This window comes from Aotus nancymaae, unplaced genomic scaffold (genome assembly GCF_030222135.1).
Source record: "Aotus nancymaae isolate 86718 unplaced genomic scaffold, 86718_ANA_hifiasm-v0.15.2.pri h1tg000009l, whole genome shotgun sequence".
Lineage (NCBI taxonomy): Eukaryota > Metazoa > Chordata > Mammalia > Primates > Aotidae > Aotus > Aotus nancymaae.
In genome coordinates, this window is record NW_026988420.1 from 6845361 (window position 1) to 6870150 (window position 24790).

The 24790-nt window shown below is 46.4% G+C and overlaps 1 protein-coding gene across 1 annotated transcript; it reads left to right on the forward strand.

Moving 5' to 3' along the window:
- Nucleotides 1–22960: 22960 nt before the first annotated feature.
- On the forward strand, nt 22961–23746 carry LOC105710177 (phosphoethanolamine/phosphocholine phosphatase-like). The gene has a single exon (XM_064373467.1). It carries the CDS (start codon nt 22961–22963, stop codon nt 23744–23746), a length of 786 nt encoding a protein of 261 aa, XP_064229537.1.
- Nucleotides 23747–24790: the final 1044 nt, after the last annotated feature.

A 24790-nucleotide genomic window follows, 5' to 3' on the forward strand; every position in this document is an offset into this window, starting at 1 on the left:
GGATATCACCACTGATTCCACAGAAATACAAACTACCATCAGAGATTACTACAAACAACTCTATGCACACAAACCAGTAAACCTGGAAGAAATGGATAAATTCCTGGACACTTGCACTCTCCCAAGACTAAACAAGGAAGAAGTTGAAACCCTGAATAGACCAATAACAAGGGCTGAAGTTGAGGCAGCAATTAATAGACTACCAACCAAAAAAGTCCAGGTCCAGATGGGTTCACAGCTGAATTCTTCCAGATGTACAAAGAGGAGCTGGTACCATTCCTTCTGAAACAATACAAAGAGAGGGAATCCTCCCTAACTCATTTTATGAAACCAACATCATCCTGATACCAAAATCTGGCAGAGACTCAACTAAAAAAGAAAACTTCAGGCCAATATCCATGATAAGCATTGACTCAGAAATCTTCAATAAAATATTGACAAACTGAATGCAACAGCACATCAAAAAGCTTATTCATCATGATCAAGTAGGCTTCATCCCGGGGATACAAGGCTGGTTCAACATATGCAAATCTATAAATGTAATCCATCACATAAACAAAACCAAATACAAAAACCACACGATTATCTCAATAGATTCAGAGAAGGCCTTCGACAAAATTCAACAGCCCTTTATGCTAAAAACTCTCAATAAACTAGGTCTTGATGGAATGTATCACAAAATAATAAAAGCTATTTACAACAATCCCACAGCCAATATCATACTGAATGGGCAAAAACTGGAAGCATTCCCTTTGAAATCTGGCACTAGACAAGGATGCCCTCTCTCACCACTCCTATTCAATATGATATTGGAAGGTCTAGCCAGAGCAATCAGGCAAGAAAAAGAAGTAAAGGGTATTCAATTAGGAAAGAAGGAAGTCAAATTGTCTATATTTGCTGACGACATGATTGTATATCTAGAAGACCCCATCGTCTCAGCCTAAAATATCCTGAAACTGATAAGCAACTTCAGCAAAGTCTCAGGATACAAAATCAATGTGCAGAAATCACAAGGATTCCTATACACCAATAACAGACAGACAGATCAAGAGTGAACTCCCATTCACAATGAGAATAAAATACCTAGGAATACAACTAACAAAGGATGTAAAGGACCTCCTCAAGGAGAACTACAAACCACTGTTCAAGGAAATAAGAGAGGACACAAACAGATGGAAAAACATTCCATGTTCATGGTTAGGAAGAATCAATATCATGAAAATGGCCATACTGCCCAAAGTAATTTATAGATTCAGTGCTATCCCCGTCAAGCTGCCAATGACCTTCACAGAACCATAAAAAAACTACTTTAAACTTCATATAGAACCAAAAGAGAGCCCACATAGCCAAGACAATCCTAAGCAAAAAGAACAAAGCTGGAGACATCACACTGCCTGACTTCAAACTATACTTCAAAACTACAGTAATCAAAACAGTATGATACTGGTACCAAAACAGAGACATAGACCAATAGAACAGAACAGAGGCCTCGGAGGCAATGCCACACATCTACAACCATTTGATCTTTGACAAACCTGACGAAAACAACCAATGGGGAAAGGATTCCCAGTTTAATAAACAGTGTTGGGAAAACTGACTAGCCATGTGCAGAAAGCAGAAACCAGACCGCTTCCTGACACCTTACACTAAAATTAACTCCAGATGGATTAAAGATTTAAACATAACACCTAAAACCATAAAAACCCTAGAAGAGAACCTAGGCAAAACCATTCAGGACATAGGCGTAGGCAAGGACTTCATGACTAAAACACCAAAAGCAATGGCAACAAAAGCCAAAATAGACAAATGGGATCTAATTAAACTCCAGAGCTTCTGTAAAGCAAAAGAAACAATCATTAGAGTGAACTGGCAACCAACAGAATGGGAACAATTTTTTGCAATCTACCCATTTGACAAAGGGCTAATATCTAGAATCTAAAACAGATTTACAAGAACTACAACAAACAAACCCATTCTAATAAAAGGGTGAAGGATATGAACAGACACTTTTCAAATGAAGACATATATGAGGCCTACAAACATATGAAAAAATGCTCTTCATCACTGGTCATTAGAGAAATGCAAATCAAAACTACTTTGAGATACCATCTCATGACAGTTAGAATGGCAATCATTAAAAAATCTGGGACAACAGATGCTGGAGAGGATGTGGAGAAATAGGAACACTCTTTTTTTTTTTTTTTTGAGATGGAGTTTCGTTCTTATTACTCAGGCTGGAGTGCAATGGCGCGATATCAGCTCACCGCAACCTCCGCCTCCTGGGTTCAGGCAATTCTCCTGCCTCAGCCTCCTGAGTAGCTGGGATTACAGGCATGCGCCACCATGCCCAGCTAATTTTTTGTATTTTTAGTAAAGACGGGGTTTCACCATGTTGACCAGGATGGTCTTGATCTGTTGACCAGGATGGTCTCGATCTCTTGACCTCGTGATCCACCCGCCTTGGCCTCCCAAAGTGCTGGGATTACAGGCGTGAGCCTCCGCGCCCAGCCCGAATAGGAACACTCTTACACTGTTGGTGGGAGTGTAAATTATTTCAACCATTGTGGAAGACAGTGTGGCGACTCCTCGAGGATCTAGAAATAGAAATTCCATTTGACACAGCAATCCCTTTACTAGGTATATACCCAAAGGATTATAAATTGTTCTATTATAAAGACACATGTACATGTATGTTCATTGTGGCACTGTTTACAATAGCAAGGACCTGGACCAACCCAAATGCCCATCAATGATAGAATGGACAAAGAAAATGTGGCACATATACACCATGGAATACTACACAGCCCTAAAAACCGATGAGTTCATGTCCTTTGTAGGGACATGGATGAATCTGGAAACCATCATTCTCAGCAAACTGACACAAGAACAGAAAATCAAACACTGCATGTTCTCACTCATAGGTGAGTATTGAACAATGAGAACACGTGGACACATGGAGGGGAGCATCACACACTGGGGTTAGTTGGGGGGGCCTAGGGGAGGGACATCGGGGGTGCAGAGGGTGGGGAGGGACAACATGGGGAGAAATGCCAGATATACATGATGGGGGGATGGAGGCAGCAAACCACCTTGCCATGTATGTACCTAAGAAACAACCCTGCATGATCTGCACATGACCCCAGAACCTAAAGTACAATTAAAAAAATGATTGGGGCAGGAGGTTTCCTTCCTCATTAATAGGATTAGGTTCCCTTATAAAGGGGCTTGACAGCGAAGTTGGTCCTATCTTACCCTTCTGCCTTCTGCCATGTGAAGACAGAGTGTACCTCCTTTCCAGAGGATGCAGCCTTCACTAGACATTAAATGTCAGTGCCTTGATCTTGAACTTCTTAGTCTTAAGAAATCTGAGAACTAGATTTCTGCTCTTTATTAACTACCCAGTATGGCTGGGCACGGTGGCCATAATCCCAACACTGTGAGAGGCTCTGTGGGCGGACCACGAAGTCAGGAGTTTGAGACCAGCCTGACCAACATGGTGAAACCCCGTCTCTACTAAAAATACAAAAATTAGCGGGGGCATGGTGGTTCATGCCTATAATCCCAGCTACTCAGGAGGCTGAGGCAGGAGAATCGCTTGAACACGGGAAACGGAGGTTGCAGTGAGCCAAGATCATGCCACTGCACTCCAGGCTGGGTGACAGAGGAAGACTTTGTCTCAAAAAACTTATAAAATTTACCCAGTCTCAGTTATTATGTTACAGCAGCACAAAATGGATTAAGAAAATATTATCACTTATTAATCTTTAATAGGCCAGGCATGGTGGCTCTCATCTATAATCCCAGCACTTTGGGAGGCCAAGGCAGGCAAATCACTTGAGGTCAGGAGAATCACTTGAACCGGGATGTGGAGGTTGCAGTGAGCTGGGATTGAGCCACTACACTCCAGCCTAGGTGACAGAGTGAGACTCTGTCTAAAAAAAAAAATCCCACAAATCTTTACTGACGACATTATGGGCTGAGTACACTGGCTCACGTGTACCATCCCAGCACTTTGGGAGGCCAATGCAGGCAGTTCATAAGGTCAGGAGTTCAAGACCAGCTTGGCCAACATAGTGAAACCCCATCTCTACTAAAAATACAAAAATTAGCCTGGTGTGATGGCTCACGCCTGTAATCCCAGCTACCACAGAGGCTGAGGCAGGAGAATCTCTTGAATCCAGAAGGTGGAAGTTGCAGTGAGACCAGATCACACCACTACACTTCAGCTTAGGCAACAAAGTGAGACTCCATCTCAAAAAAACAAGAAATGATGTTGAAAATCTATTTGTAAATCATTTGTATATTTGCAGATTATTTGTAGAGATATGTGAAATACACCCAAACATTATTGTCATATAGTATTAAACTGAAGTAATTCAACATGAGGCCTATTTTCTTAGCACTAATGGAATGTTTTGATTGAATCCCAAATATTTCTTTAGGTTTTTTGTTTTGTTTTGCTTTGTTTTGAGATGGAGTTTTACTCTTGTTGCTCAGGCTGGAGTGCAATGGCAGGATCTCGGCTCACCGCAATCTCCGCCTCCTGGGTTCAAACAATTCTCTTGCCTCAGCCTCCCAACTAGCTGGGATTACAGGCACGCGCCACCAAACGTGGCTATTTTGTTTTTGTTTTTGTTTTGAGATAGAGTCTTGCTTTGTCACCTAGGGTGGAGTTCAGTGGCACGATCTTGTCTCACTGAAACCTCTACTTCCTGGGTTCATGCAATTCTCCTGCCTCAGCCTCCCCAGTAGCTGGGATTACAGGCATGTGCCACCACGGCTAGCTAATTTTTGTATTTTTGTAGAGATGGGGTTTCACCATGTTGGCCAGGCTGGTCTGGAATTCCTGACCTCAAGTGGTCCACCCACTTGAGCCTCCCAAAGTGCTGGGATTACAGGCGTGAGCCACCGCACCCAGCCTTGTTTTTGTTTTTTTTTTGAGATGGAGTTTCACTATTATTGCCCAGGCTGGAGTGCAATGGCCCCATTTCGGCTCACCGAAACCTCTGCCTCCTGGGTTCAAGCAATTCTCCTGCCTCAGCCTCCTGAGTAACGGGTATTACAGGCACGAACCATGAAGCCCAGTTAATTTTTGTATCGTTAGTAAAGACGAGGTTTTGCTGTGTTGGCCAGGATAGTCTTGATTTCTTGACCTCAAGATCCGCCTGCCTCGGCTTCACAAAGTGCTGGGATTACAGGCAGGAGCCACTGCGGCCAGCCTGTTTTTTGTTGTTGTTTTAGACACGGTCTGGCTCTGTCCTCCAGGCTGGAGTGCAATGGCATGATCTCAGCACACTGCAAACTCTGCCTCCCGGGCTCAAGAAATTCTCCTGCCTGGCCGGGCACGGTGGCTCACGCCTGTAATCCCAGCACTTTGGGAGGCCAAGGCGGGCAGATCATGAGGTCAAGAGTTCGAGACCATCCAGGCCAACATGGTGAAACCCCGTCTCTACTAAAAAATACAAAAAATTAGCCGAGCGTGGTGGCGCATGCCTGTAGTTACAGCTACTCTGGAGGCTGAGGCAGGAGAATTGCTTGAACCCTGGAGGCAGAGGTTGCAGTGAGCTGAGATTGCACTACTGCACTCCAGCCTGGCGCCTGTTGACACTGTTGACAGAGTAAGACTCTGTCTCAAAAAAAAAAAAAAGAAAAAGAAATTCTCCTGCCTTAGCCTCCCAAGTAAGTAACTGGAATTACAGGCGACCACCACCGTACCCAGTTAATTTTTGTATTTTTAATAGAGACGGGGTTTCACCATGTTGACCAGGCTAGTCTCAAACTCCTGACCTCAGGTGATCTGCCTGCCTCAGCCTCCCAAAGTGCTGGGATTACAGGTGTGAGCCACTGCACCTGGCTTTTAAAAAATATTTTCTTAAATTTTTTATTGTATTGTAGTTTTTATATCTTGATCCTCCAAAAAAGTTATTTCTATATCATAGAAACTCATGCTTTTCGGGCTGGGTGTGGTGGCTCACGCCTGTAATCCCAGCACTTTGGGAGGCCGAGGCAGGTGGATCACGAGGTCAAGAGATCGAGACCATCCTGGTCAACATGGTGAAACCCCGTCTCTACTAAAAATACAAAAAAATTAGCTGGGCACGGTGGCGCGTGCCTGTAATCCCAGCTACTCAGGAGGCTGAGGCAGGAGAATTGCCTGAACCCAGGAGGCGGAGTTTGCCTTGAGGCGAGATCGTGCCATTGCACTCCAGCCTGGGTAACAAGAGCGAAACTCCGTCTCAAAAAAAAAAAAAAAAGAAACTCATGCTTTTCTAGCCAGTATGATACAAATAGTTTTTTTCTGAATCTACTTTTAAATTATATATGGTATTTGTTGTTATAAAAAGAAAGGTTTGTTTTTGTTTTTGAAATGCAGTCTCTCTGTGTCACCCAGGTTGGAATGCAATTGTGCGATCTCGGCTCACTGCAACCTCCCCCTCTTGGTTCAAGTGAATCTCCTGCCTTAGCCTCCCAAGTGGCTGGGATTACAGGAGTGTGCCACCACTCCCGACTAATTTTTTTTTTTGTGTGTGTGTGTGTGTGTGTGTGTGTTTTGAGACAGAGTCTCATTCTGTTGCCCAGGCTCGAATGCAGTGGCGTGATCACAGCTCACTGGAACCTCTGCCTCCCAGGTTCAAGTGATTCGCTTGCCTCAGCTTCCCAAGTAGCTGGGATTACAGGCGCATGGCACCATGCCTGGCCAATGTTTGTATTTTCAGTAGAGATGAGGTTTCTCCATGTTGGCCAGGCTGGTCTTGAACTCCTGACCCAGGTGATCCGCCCACCTCAGGCTCCCAGTGTTCTAGGATTACATGAGTGAGCCACTGTGCCTGGCCTATGAGAATCTCTTGAACCCGGGAGATGGAAGTTGCAGCGAGCCGAGAATGTGACACTGCACTCCAGCCTGGGCAATGGAGCCAGATTCCGAGAAAAAAAGAGAGAAAGGAGATAAAGCAGAGACAGGAGAAAGGAGAAAGGAGAGAAAAGAGGAGAAAGGAGAGAGAAAAGGAGAGGAGAAGAGAGAAAAGAAAAAAAAGAAGGGAGGGGGGAAAGAAGGGAAGGAGGGAAAGAAAAGAAAGAAAAAAGGAAGGAAGGGAGGGAGGGAGGAAGGGTGGATTAGATGATAAATGGGTGTCACCTAGCATCTATTTTTGTAAAAAAAAAAATCACCTTTTCCAAAACAAAATTTAGTAAACCGAATGTCACTGTTTTACATTTTGCAAATTCTTTTAAATGCCTGACCTAACAGAAAACCACTGGATTGTCATATCTGCTTGTGTTCAAACTGCAGCAATATGTAATGGATGAACTATATGAAGAAAATCTAGCCTTATATATGTATGGATACATACATATATACTTCTTTCTTTTGAGACAGGGTTGCTTAGGCTGGAGTGCAGAGGCACAATCTCGGCTCACTGTGGCCTTTACCTCCCAGTCTCAAGTGATCCTCCCACTTCAGCTCCACCAGTAGCTGGGACTATAGGTGTGCGCCACCACACCTGACTAATGTTTGAATGTTTTGTAGAGATGGATTTTTGCCATGTTGCCCAGGCTTGCCCTCCTAAAGTGATCTGACCTTGCATAGATCTTTTACTCTTTCATGATTTTGTAATATTTGAAAATATTGCCAGGCATAGTAGCTCATGCCTGTAATCCCAACACTTTGGGAGGCTGTGGTGGGCAGATCACCTGAGTTCGGGAGTTTGAGACCAGCCTGACCAACAAGGGGAAACCCTGTCTCTGCTAAAAAAAAAAAATACAAAAATTAGCAGGGTGTGGTGGTGCATGCCTATAAACCCAGCTACTTGGGAGGTTGAGGCAGGAGAATGGCTCGAACCCAGAAAGCGGAGGTTGCAGTGAACCGAGATCCTACCATTGCACTCCAGCCTGGGCAATAAGAGTGAAATGCCATCTCAAAAAAAAAAAAAAGAAAGAAAGAAAGAAAGAAAATATTGCTGGGCACGGTGGCTCACACCTGTAATCCCGGCACTTCCGGAGGCTGAGGCAGGTGGATCACCTGATGTCAGGAGTTCAAGAGCAGCCTGGCCAACATGGTGAAACCCCATCTCTACTACAAATACAAAACTTATCCAGGTGTGGTGATGCCTGCCTGTAGTCCCAGCTACTTGGGAGGCTGAGTCAGGAGAATCACTTGAATCCAGGAGGCAGAGGCTTCAGTGAGCCAAGATTGTGCCACTGCACTCCAGCCTGGGTGACAGAGCGAGACCCTGTCTCCAAAAAAAAAAAAAAAAAAAAAAAAAAAAGAAAGAAAAAGAAAAAGAAAGAAAATATTGGCCAGGCACAGTGGCTCATGCCTGCAATCCCAGCACTTTGAGAGACCAAGGTGGGTTGATCACCTGAGGTCAGGAGTTCAAGACCAGCTTGACCAACATGGAGAAACCCCGTCTCTACTAAAAATACAAAATTAGCTAGGTGTCATGGTGCATGCATGTAATCCCAGCTACTTGGGAGGCTGAGGCAGAAGAATCGCTTGAACCTGGGAGGCAGAGGTTGCCGTGAGTCGTGATGGTGCCATTGCACTCAAGCCTGGGCAACAAGAGCAAAATTCCGTCTTAAAAAAAAAATTTATATTGGTTCACTGAGTGATGCGGATGTTCCAAAATGTCAAGACTTCATTATATAAATGCTCATTGACTGCCTTAGGATGCAGCTACACTCACATAAACCCATTATAAATGGAAAATATTGTAAATTTGGGGAGGCATGGTGGCTTATGCCTGGAATATATATATATGAAACTATTGTAAGTCAAAATACACCTAAGCTAGCAAACACGTATCTTGACTAGCCTACATTAAACACGTTCAAAGCACTTACATTAGCCTATAGTTGGGCAAAATCATCTAACACAAAGCTTATTTTACAATAAAGTGTTGAATGCCTCATAGAATACTGTAATGAAAGTGAAACAGAATGGCTGTATGGGTATTCGAATTAGGGTTTCTGCTGAATGAGTATTGCTTTCACACCATTATAAAGTGGAAAAATCATAAGTTGAACCATCATAAGTTCAGGACTATCTGTCCAATAAACACAAATAAAACCACATTATAGGCTGGGTGCGGTGGCTCACACCTGTAATCCCAGCACTTTGGAAGGCCGAGGCAGGTGGATCACCTGAGGTCAGGAGTTTGAGACCAGCCTAGCCAACATGGTGAAATCCTGTCTTTACTAAAATTAGCCAGGTGCGGTATCATGCGCCTGTAGTCCCAGCTACTGGGTAGTGGTGACAGAAGAATCACTTGAACTCGGGAGGAGGAGGTTGCAGAGACTCAAGATTGCGTCATTGCACTCCAGCCTGGGCAACAGAACGAGACTCTGTCTCAAAAAAAAAAAACAACACATACACCACATTATATAATAACAAAGAATGCACATTTGTTAATATCACCACTGATCTCATCAGAATTTTTTTTCTTTTTTGGGACAGCATAATTTTTTTTTTTAATTTAGACATAGGGTCTTGCTCTGTCCCCCAGGCTGGAGTGCAGTGGCACTATCATAGCTCACTGCAGCCTCCAGTTCCTTGACTCAAGTGATCCTTCCACCTCAGCCTCCTGTCTCAGCATTCCCTGTAGCTGAAACCACAGGCACACACCACTGTGCTCAGATAATTTTGTTGTTATTTTTTGTAGAGATGGGGGTCTCACTTTGTTGCCCAGGCTGGACTTGAACTCTTGGCCTCGAGCCATCCTCCCACATTGGCCTCTTGAAGTGCTGGGATTGTAGGCATGAGCCACTGTGCCCAGCCCAGAAAACATTGGAAAACTATCAAGCTCAAAGTAGTGAACACAAGTTTTCCAAAATTCTAATTTTTGCTTGAAAGTTAAAATTTTTATAACTGGCAACAAATATTGTCAATAGTTTTTCTTAAAGTGATAATGTTCTCCTGGTTAAAGAATGTGTGTACCAAACACCCAAGTCTATTTAACCAGTTTGTTTGTCAGCCACTCTTTCAAGTAAAAAATGGTGTTCCATGAAGAAAGCAGTTAGTTCAGTTTGCAATTCAAACAGTTACATAACTATCTACTTTTTTTTTTTTTTTTTTTTTGAGACTGAGTCTTGCTCTGTCTCCCAGGCTGGAGTGCAGTGATACAATCTCAGCTCACTGCAGCCTCTGCCTCCCAGGTTCAAGCAATTCTCCTGCCTCAGCCTCCAGAGTAACTGAGACTACAGATGCATACCACTTATTTTGTTTAGTAAAGACGGGGTTTCACCATGTTGGCTAGGCTGGGCTTGAACTCCTGACCTCAAGTGATCTGTCTGCCTCGGCCTCCCAAAGTGTTGAGATTACAGGCATGAGCCACTATGCATGGACTGACAGCTATCTACTTTGGTATGCAGCAGAAATGCTTCATATCTACTTCCCATTTCATTACACTCTGTGTGTGTGTGTGTGTGTGTGTGTGTGTGTGTGTGTGTGTATTCAATGTTACAAAGTTGTAACATTGGAAATTATCATGTTTTATTATTTCTTTCTTTTTTTGAGACAGAGTCTTGCTCTGTCACATAGGCTGGAGTGCAGCGGCGCCATCTCGGCTCACTGCAACCTCTGCCTCCCAGGTTCAAGCAATTCTCCTGCCTCGGCCTCCTGAGTAGCTGGGAGGTGAGTGCCACTACACCTGGCTAATTTCTGTATTTTTAGTAGAGATGGGCTTTCACCATGTTGGCTAGGATGGTCTCAATCTCCTAACCTCGTGATCCATCTGCCTTGGTCCCCCAAAGTGCTGGGATTATAGGCATGAGACACCATGCCAGGCCTAAGTTTTCTTATTTCATCACAGGACTCTTAATTGAAACTGGCTTTAAAAAAAAAACAACAAAAAAACCTGTGATCATGTGTTGGTGAAGAATACAATGGAGACTTGTATTCGCTTCCTTGATTCTTAATTAATACCAAGAAACTGGTAGTTTTAATTTCTTTCTTTCTTTCTTTCTTTCTTTCTTTCTTTCTTTCTTTCTTTCTTTCTCTCTCTCTCTCTCTCTCTCTCTCTCTCTCTCTCTCTTTCTCTCTTTCTTTCTTTCTTTCTTGAGACAAGGTCTTTCTCTGTTGACCAGGCTAGAGTGCAATGGCACGTTCTCAGCTCACTGCAGCCTCTGCCTCCGGGTTCAAGCAATTCTCCTGCCTCAGCTTCCTGAGTAGCTGGGATTACAGGTACTCGTCACCAAGCCTAGCTAATTTTTGCATTTTTAGTAGAGATGGCGTTTTACCATGTTGGCCAGGCTGGTCTTGAACTCCTGACCTCAGGTTATCTGCCTGCCTCAGTCTCCCAAAATGCTGGGATTACAGATTGAGCCACCATGCTCAGCCTCCTTAATTTCTTTTGTACCTGTCAGTGCAGATGTCAACACAGTGAAAAGGCAAATTACATCTTGATACTGTGAAAGCTGATCATACAAATTGAGTCATTCTTGTCATACTCAACTAAAATAGAGTGAAGAGGCCAGAGGGAAAAAGCTTTCAGGGCACATAACATTGTTTCAAAAATGTAGTTCTCTGCATGTCCAGCTGCTGAAGAAACTGCCTGTTGTAACTTGAGGCCAGTCTTATCTCATAGCTGCTGAAACAAACTGCTGCCTCTCTAAGGCTAATTTTACCCACCATATTTGCTCACTAATTGTATCTTATCAGCTCTCTGAAACTTTACTAATATCTATGAAATTTCTTTAAAATCAACACATAACATTTATCTTTTGTATAAAACCCTCAAACCTCTCTTTGTTTTTCGGACGTACTAAAAACCACCCAGTCTGTATATGCCCCAAGTTGAAATTCTTGCTTCCCAAATAAGATGTTAAATTTAGAGATTCATTGTTACATCTTTTTTTGAGACAGGGTTTCACCATCTTGGCCAGGACAGTCTCGAACTCCTGACCTCATGCTTCACCCGCCTTGACCTCCCAAAGTGCTGGGATTACAGGCGTGAGCCACCGTGCCCCGCCTCATTGCTACATCTTTATTGTGACTTTGACAGTAACACTATAAAATACTTTTGACTCTGAAGACCTTCAGGAAATGTTCTGTGGACCCACAGGGTCATGTGGGTCATACTCTGAGAACCGCTGCTCTAGCCTTGTTATTGGGGTATGACACTTCTGAGACCTCTACTGGATATCCTACAGAGTCTCTCCACTGCTGGCTAATGTGAGCTCTGGGAACCTTTCGGTTTTTTTTTTTTTTTTTTTTTGAGAGGGAGTTTCGCCCTTGTTACCCAGGCTGGAGTGCAATGGCGCGATCTCGGCTCACCGCAACCTCCGCCTCCTGGGTTCAGGCAATTCTCCTGTCTCAGCCTCCGGAGTAGCTGGGATTACAGGCACGCGCCACTATGCCCAGCTAATTTTTTGTATTTTTAGTAGAGACGGGGTTTCACCATGTTGACAAAGATGGTCTTGATCTCTTGACCTTGTGATCCACCCGCCTCGGCCTCCCAAAGTGCTGGGATTACAGGCTTGAGCCACCGCGCCCGGCCTACCTTTCGGTTTATGACTGGAACAGCTTGCAGGATTTTTTGCATTTTTGTTTGTTTTTTTCCCTGTTGTTACTGAATTTCACCCTACAGTTTTATAGCTTAGCATTCAGCCTCTTAAAAGAAAAATTTCAGGCAAAATTAAACTTAACAGAGTTTATTTGAGCAAAGAACCGTTAATAAATTGGGCAACACTTAGAACCAGAAGAGGTTCAAAGAGCTTCCCTCTGCAACGTGGGTAGTAAGTATTTATAGACAGAAAATAGAAGTAAACTACAGAAGTAACCTAAGGGGTTAGCCTTATTTAAACATGGTCCGATCAGTTGGCTGCCTGTGATTGACTGAAATCTGGCTGCTTATGATTGGCTGAAACCTGATTATCTGTTTAAAAAATATACTCCTAAATTAGGTTTAAATTCCTTTATGGACTAAGTTAGGTCACAGTTCAATATGTAGGAACTTGAAGTATGGAGACAGCCTCAGGCCAGTGGCCTCTTGCTTATTTATTTTAATAAGCCAGGCCAGGTGTGGTGGCTCACGCCTGCAATCCCAGCACTTTGGGAGGCCAAGGCAAGTGAATTGCTTGAGGCCAGGAGTTCAAAACCAGACTGGCCAACATGGTGAAACCCAATCTCCAATAAAAATACAAAGTGTGGGTGCAGTGGCTCATGCTTATAATCCCAGGACTTCGGGAGGCTGAGGCGGGCAGGTAACCTGAGGTCGAGAGTTCGAGACCAGCCTGACCAACATGGAGAAACCCTGTCTCTACTAAAAATACAAAATTAGCCAGGCATGGTGGTGCATGCCTGTAATTGCAGCTACTCGGGAGGCTGAGTTAGGAGAATTGCTTGAACCCAGGAGGTGGAGGTTGCAGTGAGCTGAGATCATGCTTTTGCACTCCAGCCTGGGCAACAAGAGTGAAACTCTGACTCAAAAAACAAATGAACAAAAACCCAAAAATTATGTCCAGGTGCTGTGGCTCATGTCTGTAATCTCAGCACTTTGAAAGGCCGAGGTGGGCGGATCACTGGAGGTCAGGAGTTCGAAACCAGCCTGGCCAACATAGTGAAATCCGGTCTCCACTCAAAAGAAAAAAATTAGCTGGGTGTGGTGTGATGGCATGTGCCTGTAGTCCCAGCTACTTGGGAGGCTGAGGCATAGAATCACTTGAACCCATGAGGGGGAGGTTGCGGCGAGCCGAGATCATGCCACTGCACTCCAGCTGGGGCGACAGAGAGAGACCGAGTCTCAAAACAAACAAACAAACAAACAAATAAAAATACAAAAATTAGCTGAGTGTGGTGGCACACGCCTGTAATCGCAGCTACTCAGGAGGCTGAGGCAGGAGAATCACTTGATCGCAGGAGGCGGAGGTACAATGAGCAGAGATCCTGCCACTGCACTCCAGCCTGGGCAACAGAGTGAAACTCTGTCTCAAAAAAAAAAAAAATTAATAAGCCAAAGACTCAAGGCGGTCCCTATCTGGATTTCTGCAGCTCTTTCATTGTGTAGCTAGCTCCCTCCTCTCTGGTATCCTGCCCCATGCATTCTAGCTCCCTCAGTTCCTCTGAATCCTTTTTCTGCTCCCTCAAGTCAGCAAGTTTGCTGTGGTCTCATAGACACCATCTTCCTTTTTATTTTATTTTATTTATTTGTTTAAAGACGGGGTTTCGCCATGTTGGTCAGTGGTCAGGCTGGTCTCGAACTCCCGACCTCAGGTGATCCGCCTGCCTCAGCTTCCCAAAGTGCTGGGAATACAGGCCTGAGCCACAGCGCCTAGCCCAGACACCATCTTCCTATGTCACACCCTGGAAAGGCTCTCCAGGCAGAAAGCCTGTTTCTCTTGTCCCCAGGATCCGGGTCCTGTGCTGCTTGTTGCCTCCTGTCTAAAAACAGCCATTTCACATATGTATCCAGTTTTCTTTTTTTTGAGACGGAGTCCTGCTTTGTTGCCCAGGCTTGGAGTGCAGTGGAGTGATCTTGGCTCACTGAATCCTGTGCCTCCCAAGTGGTGATTCTCCTGTCTCAGCCTCCCAAGTAGCTGGGACTACAGTGTACAGGTGCACACCACCACACCTGGCTTATTTTTAAATTTAAATTTTTATTAGAGATGGGTTTTCCCCATGTTGGTCAGGCTGGTCTTGAACTCCTGATCTCAGGTAATCCACCTGCCTCAGCCTCCCAAAGTGGTGGGATTATAGGTGTGAGCTGACATGTCCAGCCCCAGTTTTCTATTTGTTTATGGGGAGGAGGCAAGCCCAATACCAGTTACTCTGACATAGCTGGTATATGTGTCTTTTTTTTAAGTGTTTTTATTTTTATCCCAATCTTAGTATGAAAATTTCAGACATTCAGAAAAGCTATATCAGAGATAAAGCCAAATACTAAAGAGGTAAAGGCAGATTTTAATCAGTAACATACTATTGCAATAGTCCAGTGAGAACTGAGCTCAACTTTAATGTGGGCCTGGTGTAGTGGCTCATGCCTGTAATCCTAATAGTTTTGGAGGCTGATGCGGGAAGATCAGTTGAGGCCAGGAGTTCAACACCAGCCTGGGCAACATAAGGAAGTCCCATCTCCACAAAAAATAAAAATAAAAATTTGCTGTGCATGTAGTAGTAGTCTCAGATACGGAGGGAACTGAGAGATGGGAAGGAACCGTTGAGCTCGGGAGTTCAGGTTGCAATGAGTTATAATCACACCACTGCACTCCAGCCTGGGTGACAGAGCAAGACTCTGTCTCAGAACAAATAAATGGTCCGGGCCCGGTGGCTCATGCCTGTAATCCCAGCACTTTGGGAGGCCGAGATGGGTGGATCACCTGAGGTCAGGAGTTTGAGACCAACCTGGCCAACATGGCAAAACCCTGTCTAAAACCACAAAAATTAGCCAGGCATGGTGGTGGGCACCTGTAATCCCAGCTACTCGGGAGGTGAGTAACCTGCGAGGCAGAGGTTGCAGTGAGCCGTGATCACTGCACTCCAACCTGGGCGACAGAGCAAGACTCTGTCTCAAAAAATAAATAAAATAAAATAAATAAATGAATAAAATACAAAAATTAGCTGGGTTTAGTGGTGCACACCTGTGATCCCAGCTACTTCGGAGGCTGAGAATTGCTTGAACCCACGAGGCAGAAGGTGCAGTGAGCCAGGCACTCCAGCCTGGGCAAGAGAACAAGACTCTGTCTCCAAAAAAAAAGTCATGTTGGTGGCCAGGCAAGTGGCTCCTGCTTGTAATCCCAGCACTTTGGGAGGCTGAGGCAGGAGGATAGCTTGAGCCCAGGAGTTCAAAGCCAAACTGGGCAATAGAGCAAGACTCCATCTCTACCAAAACAAAACAAAAAATTAGCCAGGCGTGGTGGCACCCATCTGCAGTCCTAACTACTCAGGAGGCTGAGGTGGGAGGATTGCTTGAGCTCAGGAAGTTGAGGCTAGAGTGAGCCATAATCATGCTACTGCACTCCAGTCTGGGTGACAGAGCAAAACCCTGTCTCTAAGACAATAATAAAAATTTAAAAAAATTAGAGTCACCATCCTTATAACCACTACTTAGATCTACCATTAACATGTTTCTATACTTGCTTTATTGCATATCTATCCATCCATCCATCCATCCATCCTTCAATCCATCTTTTTTTCTGAGACAAGATCTCACTCTTTTCCCTAGCCTGGAGTGCAGGGATGCGATCTTGGCTCACTGCAACCTCTGCCTCCTGGGTTCAAACAATTTTCGTCCCTCAGCCTCCCGAGTAGCTGGAATTACAGATGTGTGCCACCACGGCTGGCTAATTTTTGTATTTTTAGGAGAAATAGGGTTTTACCAAGTTGGCCAGGCTGGTCTTGAACGCCTGGCTTCAAGTGATCCTCCAGCCTCCCAAAGTGCTGGGATTACAGGAGTGGTCACTGCACCCAGCAAAATCATCTTATTTTTGCTGCTTCTCAAAGTATGTATTATGTACCTTGTTTTGAAGTAGTTTTGTTTTGTTTAGAGACAAGATCTCACTGTGCCATTCAAGCTGGAGTACAGTGGCATGATCACTGCTCACTGCAGCCTGGACCTCTCAGGAACAGGTGATCCTCTCACCTCAGCCTCCAGAGTAGCTCAGACTACAGGCATGAGCCACTATGCCTGGCTAATTTTTATATTTTATTTTTTTTGAGATGGAGTCTTGTTCTGTTGCCCAGACTGTAGTCCAGTGGTGCGATCTTGGCTCACTGCAACCTCCGCTTCCCGGGTTCAAGCGATTCTTCTGCTTCAGCCTCCTGAGTAGCTGGGACCCATGTACCGGTTAAGTTTTGTATTTTTAGTAGGGACGGGGTTTCACCATGTTGGTCAGGCTGGTCTTGAACTCCTGACCTCAAATGATCCACCCACCTTGGCCTCCCAAAGTGCTGGGATTACAGGTGTGAGCCACTGTGCCCGGCCTGTATTTTATTTTTTATACAGACAAAGTTTCTCCATGTTGGCCAGGCTGGTCTCAAACTCCTGAGCTCAAACAATCTGCCTGCCTGGGCCTTCCAGAGTGCTGGGATTACAGGCACGAGTCACAGCATCTGGCCGTTGTGCTTTTTAAATTGTACTTTTTGAGGGAATTTTCCATCAAATTTCTCAAATCCTTTTTTTATTTTTATTTTTATTTTTTTGAGACTGAGTCTCGCTCTGTCACCCAGGCTGGAGTGCAACGGTGCAATCTTGGCTTACTGCAACCTCTGCCTCCCTGCAACCTCTGCCTCCTGGGTGCAAGCAAGCAATTATCCTGCCTCAGCCTCCTGAGTAGCTGGGATTACAGGCATGTGCCACCACGTCTGGCTTTTTTTTTCTTTTTTTATTTTAACATCCTGCTATCTTAAATAATTTGACCTTAATTGTTCATAAATTGTTCTTCTCATGTTTCTTTGTTTTCTTTCATTTCGTCTTCCCCGCTACCCTCCAGATATATCCGTAAGTTCCTAATATGGCCCCGGCAGTCACAGCTAAATGGCACCTTCACCCAGCAAACTCTAGACTATCTGCTGCCCCAACCATGATGACCAGCCTGAGAAGTGTGGCAGCAAAGGATGGTAGGGGCCAGGGGAGGAAGCACCAGGACTGGCACAAAGTCATGATGCTAGTGCTTAGGGGGCCATTAGCCCCAGGGGCAAAGACCACTTGACAAATCTGCGGTGAGTGCCAAAATGCTGTGGATTACTTAGGGAGTGGAGGTGGAGACAGGGCACCCCCTCTGCTCCCCTTCAAGTCTTGAGGTCTGAGATGGTTCCAAGTGTCCCCAGAGTGGGGCAGAAAGGTACTTTAGGTCCATCTGGCATGTGCCAGGAAGCAGGATCCACAAATTAAATGCTTTTGGTGGAGTGTGGGGACAGAGGCTCCTTGCCCCTCCAGGACAGAGGGTGAACAGGATGGGCTTCTTCTTGGTCCAGAGGGAGTAGACGCCACCTCGGTGATGGGCTATTTGGGGGTAGATTGGACATTAATGACACCGGCTCTTCTGGAATTAATGGTAAGGCACCAAGGGGGGGGTTCTTCTCCCTGCAGCAGCTGTCGCTTACCATCCTATAGACCGAGATCTCCTCACGCAGCGCCAGGGCGAGGATAGCGGTGAGCCAGCGGGTGACTGCGGTTCTTGCAGGTGGCGTCCTGGAGCTGGTTGTAGCAGGCCATTCTGCGCGCGGTGGAGGCGCCCCCGGCAGGCCGCAGCGCGTCTCCAGCTTCTGGACGCAGTGCGAGCGGTTGCGCAGCTACAGCGGCACCCGCAGGCTCATCTGAGATGCCCGGCAGGGTGCTGCGCCGGCCCACGTCCCCGCAAAGCTCATGGCAGGTGCCCAGGTGGCCGAGCACGCACTTGGACCCGTGCATCTCAGCCCGGCATCTGGCCACTAAAGTTTTACAATTTTATTAATCTGTAGGTACATATTATGAAAGGCTTTTTTGGCTGGGCGTGATGGCAAACGCCTGTAATTCCAGAACTTTCAGAGTTCGAAGCGGGTGGATGGCCTAAGGCCAGCAGTTTGAGACCAGCCCCATTTCTATGTGAAAGGCTTTTTAATACCACCAGGAGTGAAGTATTGGTCTTATTTCCCAGGTTTTGGGTTTCTTTTGCTTTACTTAACTTTAGAAGCAAACTGGATTAATATGTTCTTCACTCTAAATGTGACTTCCAGGACATTAGTTCAAAATAATCTACGGTCCACATTTAAAATTAACACCACTATATTCCCGAACTAACTTCACAACCTCTTAAAAACAAAGATTCTGTTAATTGTGTTAATTGGCTCAAAATTTGCTTTCAAGTCTAAATTCTCATTGCTTTTTTAAATGAAGTAGTGAGAAGAGGGAGAGTTCAATTTGTAACTGACTGTGAACAACTGAGATAACTCACCCTACTGGCTCATCTTGGACCAGCTTTTTTTTTTTTTTTTTAATACCCTGTCTAACCCAGGCTGGAGTGCAATGGCTCCATCATGGCTCACTGCAGCCTCACCCTCCAGGGCTCAAGTGATCCTCCATTTCAGCCTCCTGAGTACTTAGGATCACAGATGTGTGTCACCACACTAGCTTATTTTTTTTTGTAGACATGGGGTTTCACCATGTCGCTCAGGCTGATCTCAAACTCCTTGTTTGAGGATCACCTGCCTTGGCCTCCTAAAGTTCTGGGATTATAGGCATGAGCCACCACGCCCAGCTCAGTCTAGCCCAGCCTCAAATTCTTTTTTTTTGAAGGGACCAACAGCCTGAGAGCCTTCGGGGCTTGCAGCTCTCCAGGACTGAAGGCCCCTTTATTTTTTTAAGAGATGGGGTCTCGCTGTTGCCCAGGCTGGAGTGCAGTAGCTATTCACAGGCACGATCCCACTACTGATCAGCATGGGAGTTTTGACCTCCGTTTCCAACCTGGGCTGGTTCACCCCTCCTTAGGCAACCTGGTGGTCCCCCACTCTGTGGAGGTCAGCAGTAATGCTCACTCACCAGTTGCTCACCTCCTGCTGTGTGGCTCAGTTCCTAACAGGCTACAGCCAAGGGTTTGGGGACCCCTGTTACACAGCACTATTCCAGCTCTAAAAGTTTGTGCGTTCATGTTGTCTTTGTCTACCCCTTTCCCTATTCATCTGCCACTGATGATTGCAACTGACTATGTTAAGATCTTATGTTGTGTCAAGGAGTTGAGCTTGCTTTTTTGAGATGGAGTCTTGCATTGTCACCCAGGTGATCTCCGCTCACTCAACCTCTGCTCCCACCCCGGGTTCAAGTGATTCTCCTGCCTCGGCCTCCCGAGTAGCTGGGATTATAGGTGCCTGCCACCATGCCTGGCTAATTTTTTGTATTTTTAGTAGAGATGGGGTTTCACTATGTTGGCCAGGTTGGTCTTGAACTCCTGACTTCGTGATCCACCTGCCTTGACCTCCCAAAGTTCTGGGATTATAGGCATGAGCCATCATGCCTGGCCTTTTTTTTTTTTGAGACAGAGTCTTGCTCTGTCACCCAAGCTAAAGTGCAGTGGCACAATCTTGGCTCATTGCAACCTTTGCCTCCCAGATTCAAGCGATTCTCTCACCTTAGCCTCCTAAGTAGCTGGGATTACAGACACAAACCACCATGACCAGCTAATTTTTCATTTTTTAATTTTTGGTAGAGATAGGTTTTCACCATGTTAACCAGGCTGGTTTCAAACTCCTGACCTCAAGTGATCCACCTGCCTTGGCTTCTCAAAGTGCTGGGATTACAGGCGTGAACCACCACACCCGGCCTCACTTTTACATTCTACGTGGCAAATTGTACATTGTACATATAAAGTGCCTATTAGCAACTCTTACTGGCTCATGACACTAACAGAGGGTCAAAGAAGTCACAAGAGGAAATAGGTCAATGTAAGAATTTTAAAGATAGCAATTTTGAAAACCAGAAGTTTATGAAAACAATCTCACTTGTCCTCAGTGAGATGAGAAAACGAGTAAATCAATATTAATTGGCATTGCCATTTTCTCAAAGACTTATTTTGAGATTGTCCTAATTTTTGATATAAAATTAGTAGTAGGAGATAATTTCTTCTAATGACTTTTCCCAGTGAAGTAATTAAAAAGATGAAAAGTGCCATGTTCAGTGGCTGACATCTGTAATCCCAGCACTTTTGGAGGCTGAGGCGGGTGGATCACAAGGTCAGGAGTTCGAGACCAGCCTGGCCAAGATGGTGAAACCCTGTCTCTACTAAAAATACAAAACTTAGGCAAATGCGGTGGCGGGAACCTATAATCCCAGCTACTCGGGAGGCTGAGGCAGGAGAATCGCTTGAACCTGGGTGGCGGAGGTTGCAGTGAGCCGAGATCACATCACTGCACTCTAGATTGGGCGACAAAGCAAGACTCCGTCTCAAAAAAAAAAAGATGAAAAGAAACCCTGAGTACAGTCCAGATGTCCAGATCAGTGATGACACATCCTGCAGCTGGAGAAGTGAGGGATGGAAAATAGGACTTTCTTGTCTGTTTTCTCCCTTCCTTCCTTATAATGAGCACATATTAATTTTACAATGTTTTTTTTTTCCCATACTGTTCTTGTGGTAAATTTTACAATGTTAAAAAAGTAAACTAGGCTGGGTGAGGTGGCCCACACCTGTAATCCCAGCACTTTGGGAGGCTGAGGTGGGCAGATCACGAGGTCAAGAGATTGAGACCATTCTGGCCAACATGGTGAAACCCCGTCTCTACTAAAAATACAAAAAATTAGCTGGGTGTGGTGGCACATGCCTGTGGTTCCAGCTACTCGGGAGGCTGAGGCAGAAGAATCGCTTGAACCCAGGAGGCAGAGGTTGCAGTGAGCCGAGATTGCAGCACTGCACTCCAGCCTGGTGACAGAGCAAGACTCCATCTCAAAAAAAAAAAAAGTAAACTAAAAATTAAAAACTAGAAAAGGAAAAAAATTAAATTATTCCTGTACAGAGATTCTTGCATTTTTATCTTATCTTCTGAATTTAGTTAATTTTTTTTTTTTAAGAGGTAGGGTTTTTATTACGTTGCCTCATCTGGATTCCAGCTCCTGGGCTCCAGGGATCTTCCCTCAGCCTACCAAGTAGCAGGGATATGGCACTAAGCCTGGATCATCTAACACTGTATTATGAAAAATGTCAAACATATTGAAAATTTGAAAGCTATTTACGATGAACACATGTCAACAAAACACCTATACTTTTTGAATATTTTACCTTTAATTACTATGTGTAGAATTTATGGCACCTTCTAGGTATGAGGTATGCTGATGAAATAAATGAATTTAAGGTGAGGATCTTATTTTATTTTATTTTTTTGAGATGGAGTCTCACTCTTTCACCAGGTTGGAGTGCAGTGGTGCGATCTTGGCTCACTGCAACCTCTGCCTCCTGGGTTCAAGCAATTCTCCGGCCTTGGCCTCCCGAGTAGCTGGGACTACATACAGGTGCATGCCATTATGCCTGGCTTATTTTTTGTATTTTTAGTAGAGATGGGGTTTTACCATGTTAGCCAGGATAGTTCTGATCTCCTGATCTCATGATCTGCCCACTTCGGCCTCCCAAAGTGCTGGGATTACAGGTGTCAGCCACCATGCCTGGCCCTAATTTTATTTTTTCTATTGGTAAATTTGATATTTATGCCAAATTATCTTAAACAGCCACTGATTGATTTCAGTAGTTCTCAAATACAAAATAGTCTAATTATACTACGAATCTGTGATTCAGTTGATTGGCAAGCTTTAATAAAATAATGAATATATTTATTTATTTATTTTGGAGACAGGGTCTCACTCTGTCACCCAGGCTGGAGGGCAGTGGCCCAATCTCAGCTCACTGCACAACCTGCCTCCTCGGTTTAAGCCATTCTCCTGCCTCAGTCTCTCAAGTAGCTGGGATTATAGGCATGTGTCACCATACCTTGGTAATTTTTGTATTTTACTAGAGACGGGGTTTCATTCACTATGTTGGCTAGGCTGTCCTTTGACCCCTGACCTCAAGTGACCCACCCTACTCGGCCTCCCAAAGTGTTGGGATTACAAGCATAAGCCACTGTGCCCAGCTTGAAATAAATAATTTGGAAACAAACTTCAAAACTTGTTCTAGGCAGCAGCCGCAGCGCCGGCCGCGGCTCCGGCTCCGGCTCCGGCCCCAGCTCCCGGGCATTTAAAGGGGACGCGGCGGCTGCCCGGGGGGATGGGGGGCCAAGTGGAGGGGACGGTTCAGACGCACATCATCCTCGGTCCCTTGGGACTGGAGGGACTCGTGAGCCAGAGCCCAGAAATCCGGGAGTGGAAAAAGACACCGCGTCCCCTCCATTTCCCGTAAGCACCCCTTGCTCCATCCTGCGCCCCAATAATACCTCAGCTAGCCCCTTTCCCCATTCCTTATACTCCAAACTCGGCCGGGACAGACCTCTGCCGCCGCCGTCTCCAGGAACTCGTGACGACGGCTGGAGGCCAACAGAGTCCCTACAGGTGGTGCCCACGGTGATGCACCGACAATGAGTGGCTGTTTTCCAGTTTTTGGCCTCTGGTGCCTATCTAGGGACGGCGGGATGGCCGTGCAGGGCGCGCCGCGCTTCCTCCTGACCTTCGACTTTGACGAGACTATCGTGGACTCAATCGTGCACGCCGCGCCGGGCCAGCGGCTGCCGGAGAGCCTGCGAGCCACCTACCGCGAGGGCTTCTACAACGAGTACATGCAGCGCGTCTTCAAGTACCTGGGCGAGCAGGGCGTGCGGCCACGGGACCTGCGCGCCATCTACGAAGCCATCCCTTTGTCGCCAGGCATGGGCGACCTGCTGCAGTTTGTTGCTAAGCAGGGCTCCTGTTTCGAGGTGATTCTCATCTCCGATGCCAACGCCTTTGGCGTGGAGAGCGCGCTGCGCGCCGCCGGCCACCACAGCTTGTTCCACCGCGTCCTCAGCAACCCGTCGGGGCCCGACGCGCGGGGACTGCTGGCTCTGCGGCCGTTCCACACACACAGCTGCGCGCGCTGCCCCGCCAACATGTGCAAGCACAAGGTGCTCAGCGACTACCTGCGCGAGCGGGCCCACGACGGCGTGCACTTCGAGCGGCTCTTCTACGTGGGCGACGGCGCCAAAAACTTCTGCCCCATGGGGCTGCTGGCGGGCGGCGACGTGGCCTTCCCGCGCCGCGGCTACCCCATGCACCGCCTCATCCAGAAGGCCCAGAAGGCCGAGCCCAGCTCGTTCCGCGCCAGCTTGGTGCCCTGGGAAACGGCCGCCGACGTGCGCCAACACCTGCAGCAGGTGCTGAAGTGCTGAGGACGGCCGCCTGCAGGGGGCGCCAGAGCCAGCGGCGGAGGGGCGGGGAGTGGGGATTCGAGAAAGACAAAGTTAGTTTTACTACTTCTCTTTCCCTTTGGCTTTGCTATGTCCCTCTGGGAATTTCTGGAATCTCGTCCAGTTGGGGGCTTGGGGAGGGGACTCAGGGCCGTCCCCATCTGTGCAGTTAACCCACCTCGGCCGCCTCCCCCGCTCCACGGTGCACGCTTGGGTTAGGGAGTCTGACCCATCACGGGGTGGCGCGCAAACCGGAAGGCAGCAGTGTTTCTTGCTCTTCCCAACTGGGAGGAAGGGGCCCAGCAGGTGAGAGAAGGAGCTTCTCCCGTCGCTGTAACTGTTGCCTCGGGCCGCGTGACCGCCCGCCTCGTCTTCTGTGGAGGGAACCCAGGATCCTGAAATCCTCGTGGCCGCAAGGACTCCCCGCGGAGACAGAGGAGGGTCTCCGCCTAGGGTCCCAGGCCTTCGAGATCTTGGTTCACCCACCGCGACCCCACACTGTTTCTGTGCTGTCAACACCCTCTTGCCTCCCGATCCCCGCACTCCCTTCTAGCACCACCAAAGGAAAAGCCAGAGGGAACAATCGCCTCCTGGTGGTGGTATGAGGTAGCGCACCATCCCGCTCCGGTCCGGCCAGCCAGTAACTTCGCAGCGCGCACGACGGTGTCTCCTTGCACACCAGCCTCGTCTATGCAGCAAGAGACCAGGGACTTCAAAGTCGCCCTCGCGGGCTGAGCCCTCCGCGCACTACCCCTCCCCTCATGGAACAGAAAGCCATGATGTTTTTAAGCAGAACCAGCGAAACCCTAGCCCCTCTTTCCTCTGGTGTTTTAGAACTATAAAGGAGATGAAGGGGGAAGAAAAAAAAAACAAACTTGTTCTACAGCCTGTATTCTCTGGGCTTCCAAAGTAAACAGGATTTTTGGAAACATCCCAGGCCACAGTCAGATCTAAGTCTGAAAATACTAAATGATCTAGTTGTCAAAACCCAAAATGGTGGCCTGGCATGGTGGATCAAGCTTATAA

Bases quoted from the DNA above. Each gene is read 5' to 3' on its own strand.
- LOC105710177 (XM_064373467.1), top strand. From the start codon at position 22,961: ATGAGTGGCTGTTTTCCAGTTTTTGGCCTCTGGTGCCTATCTAGGGAC.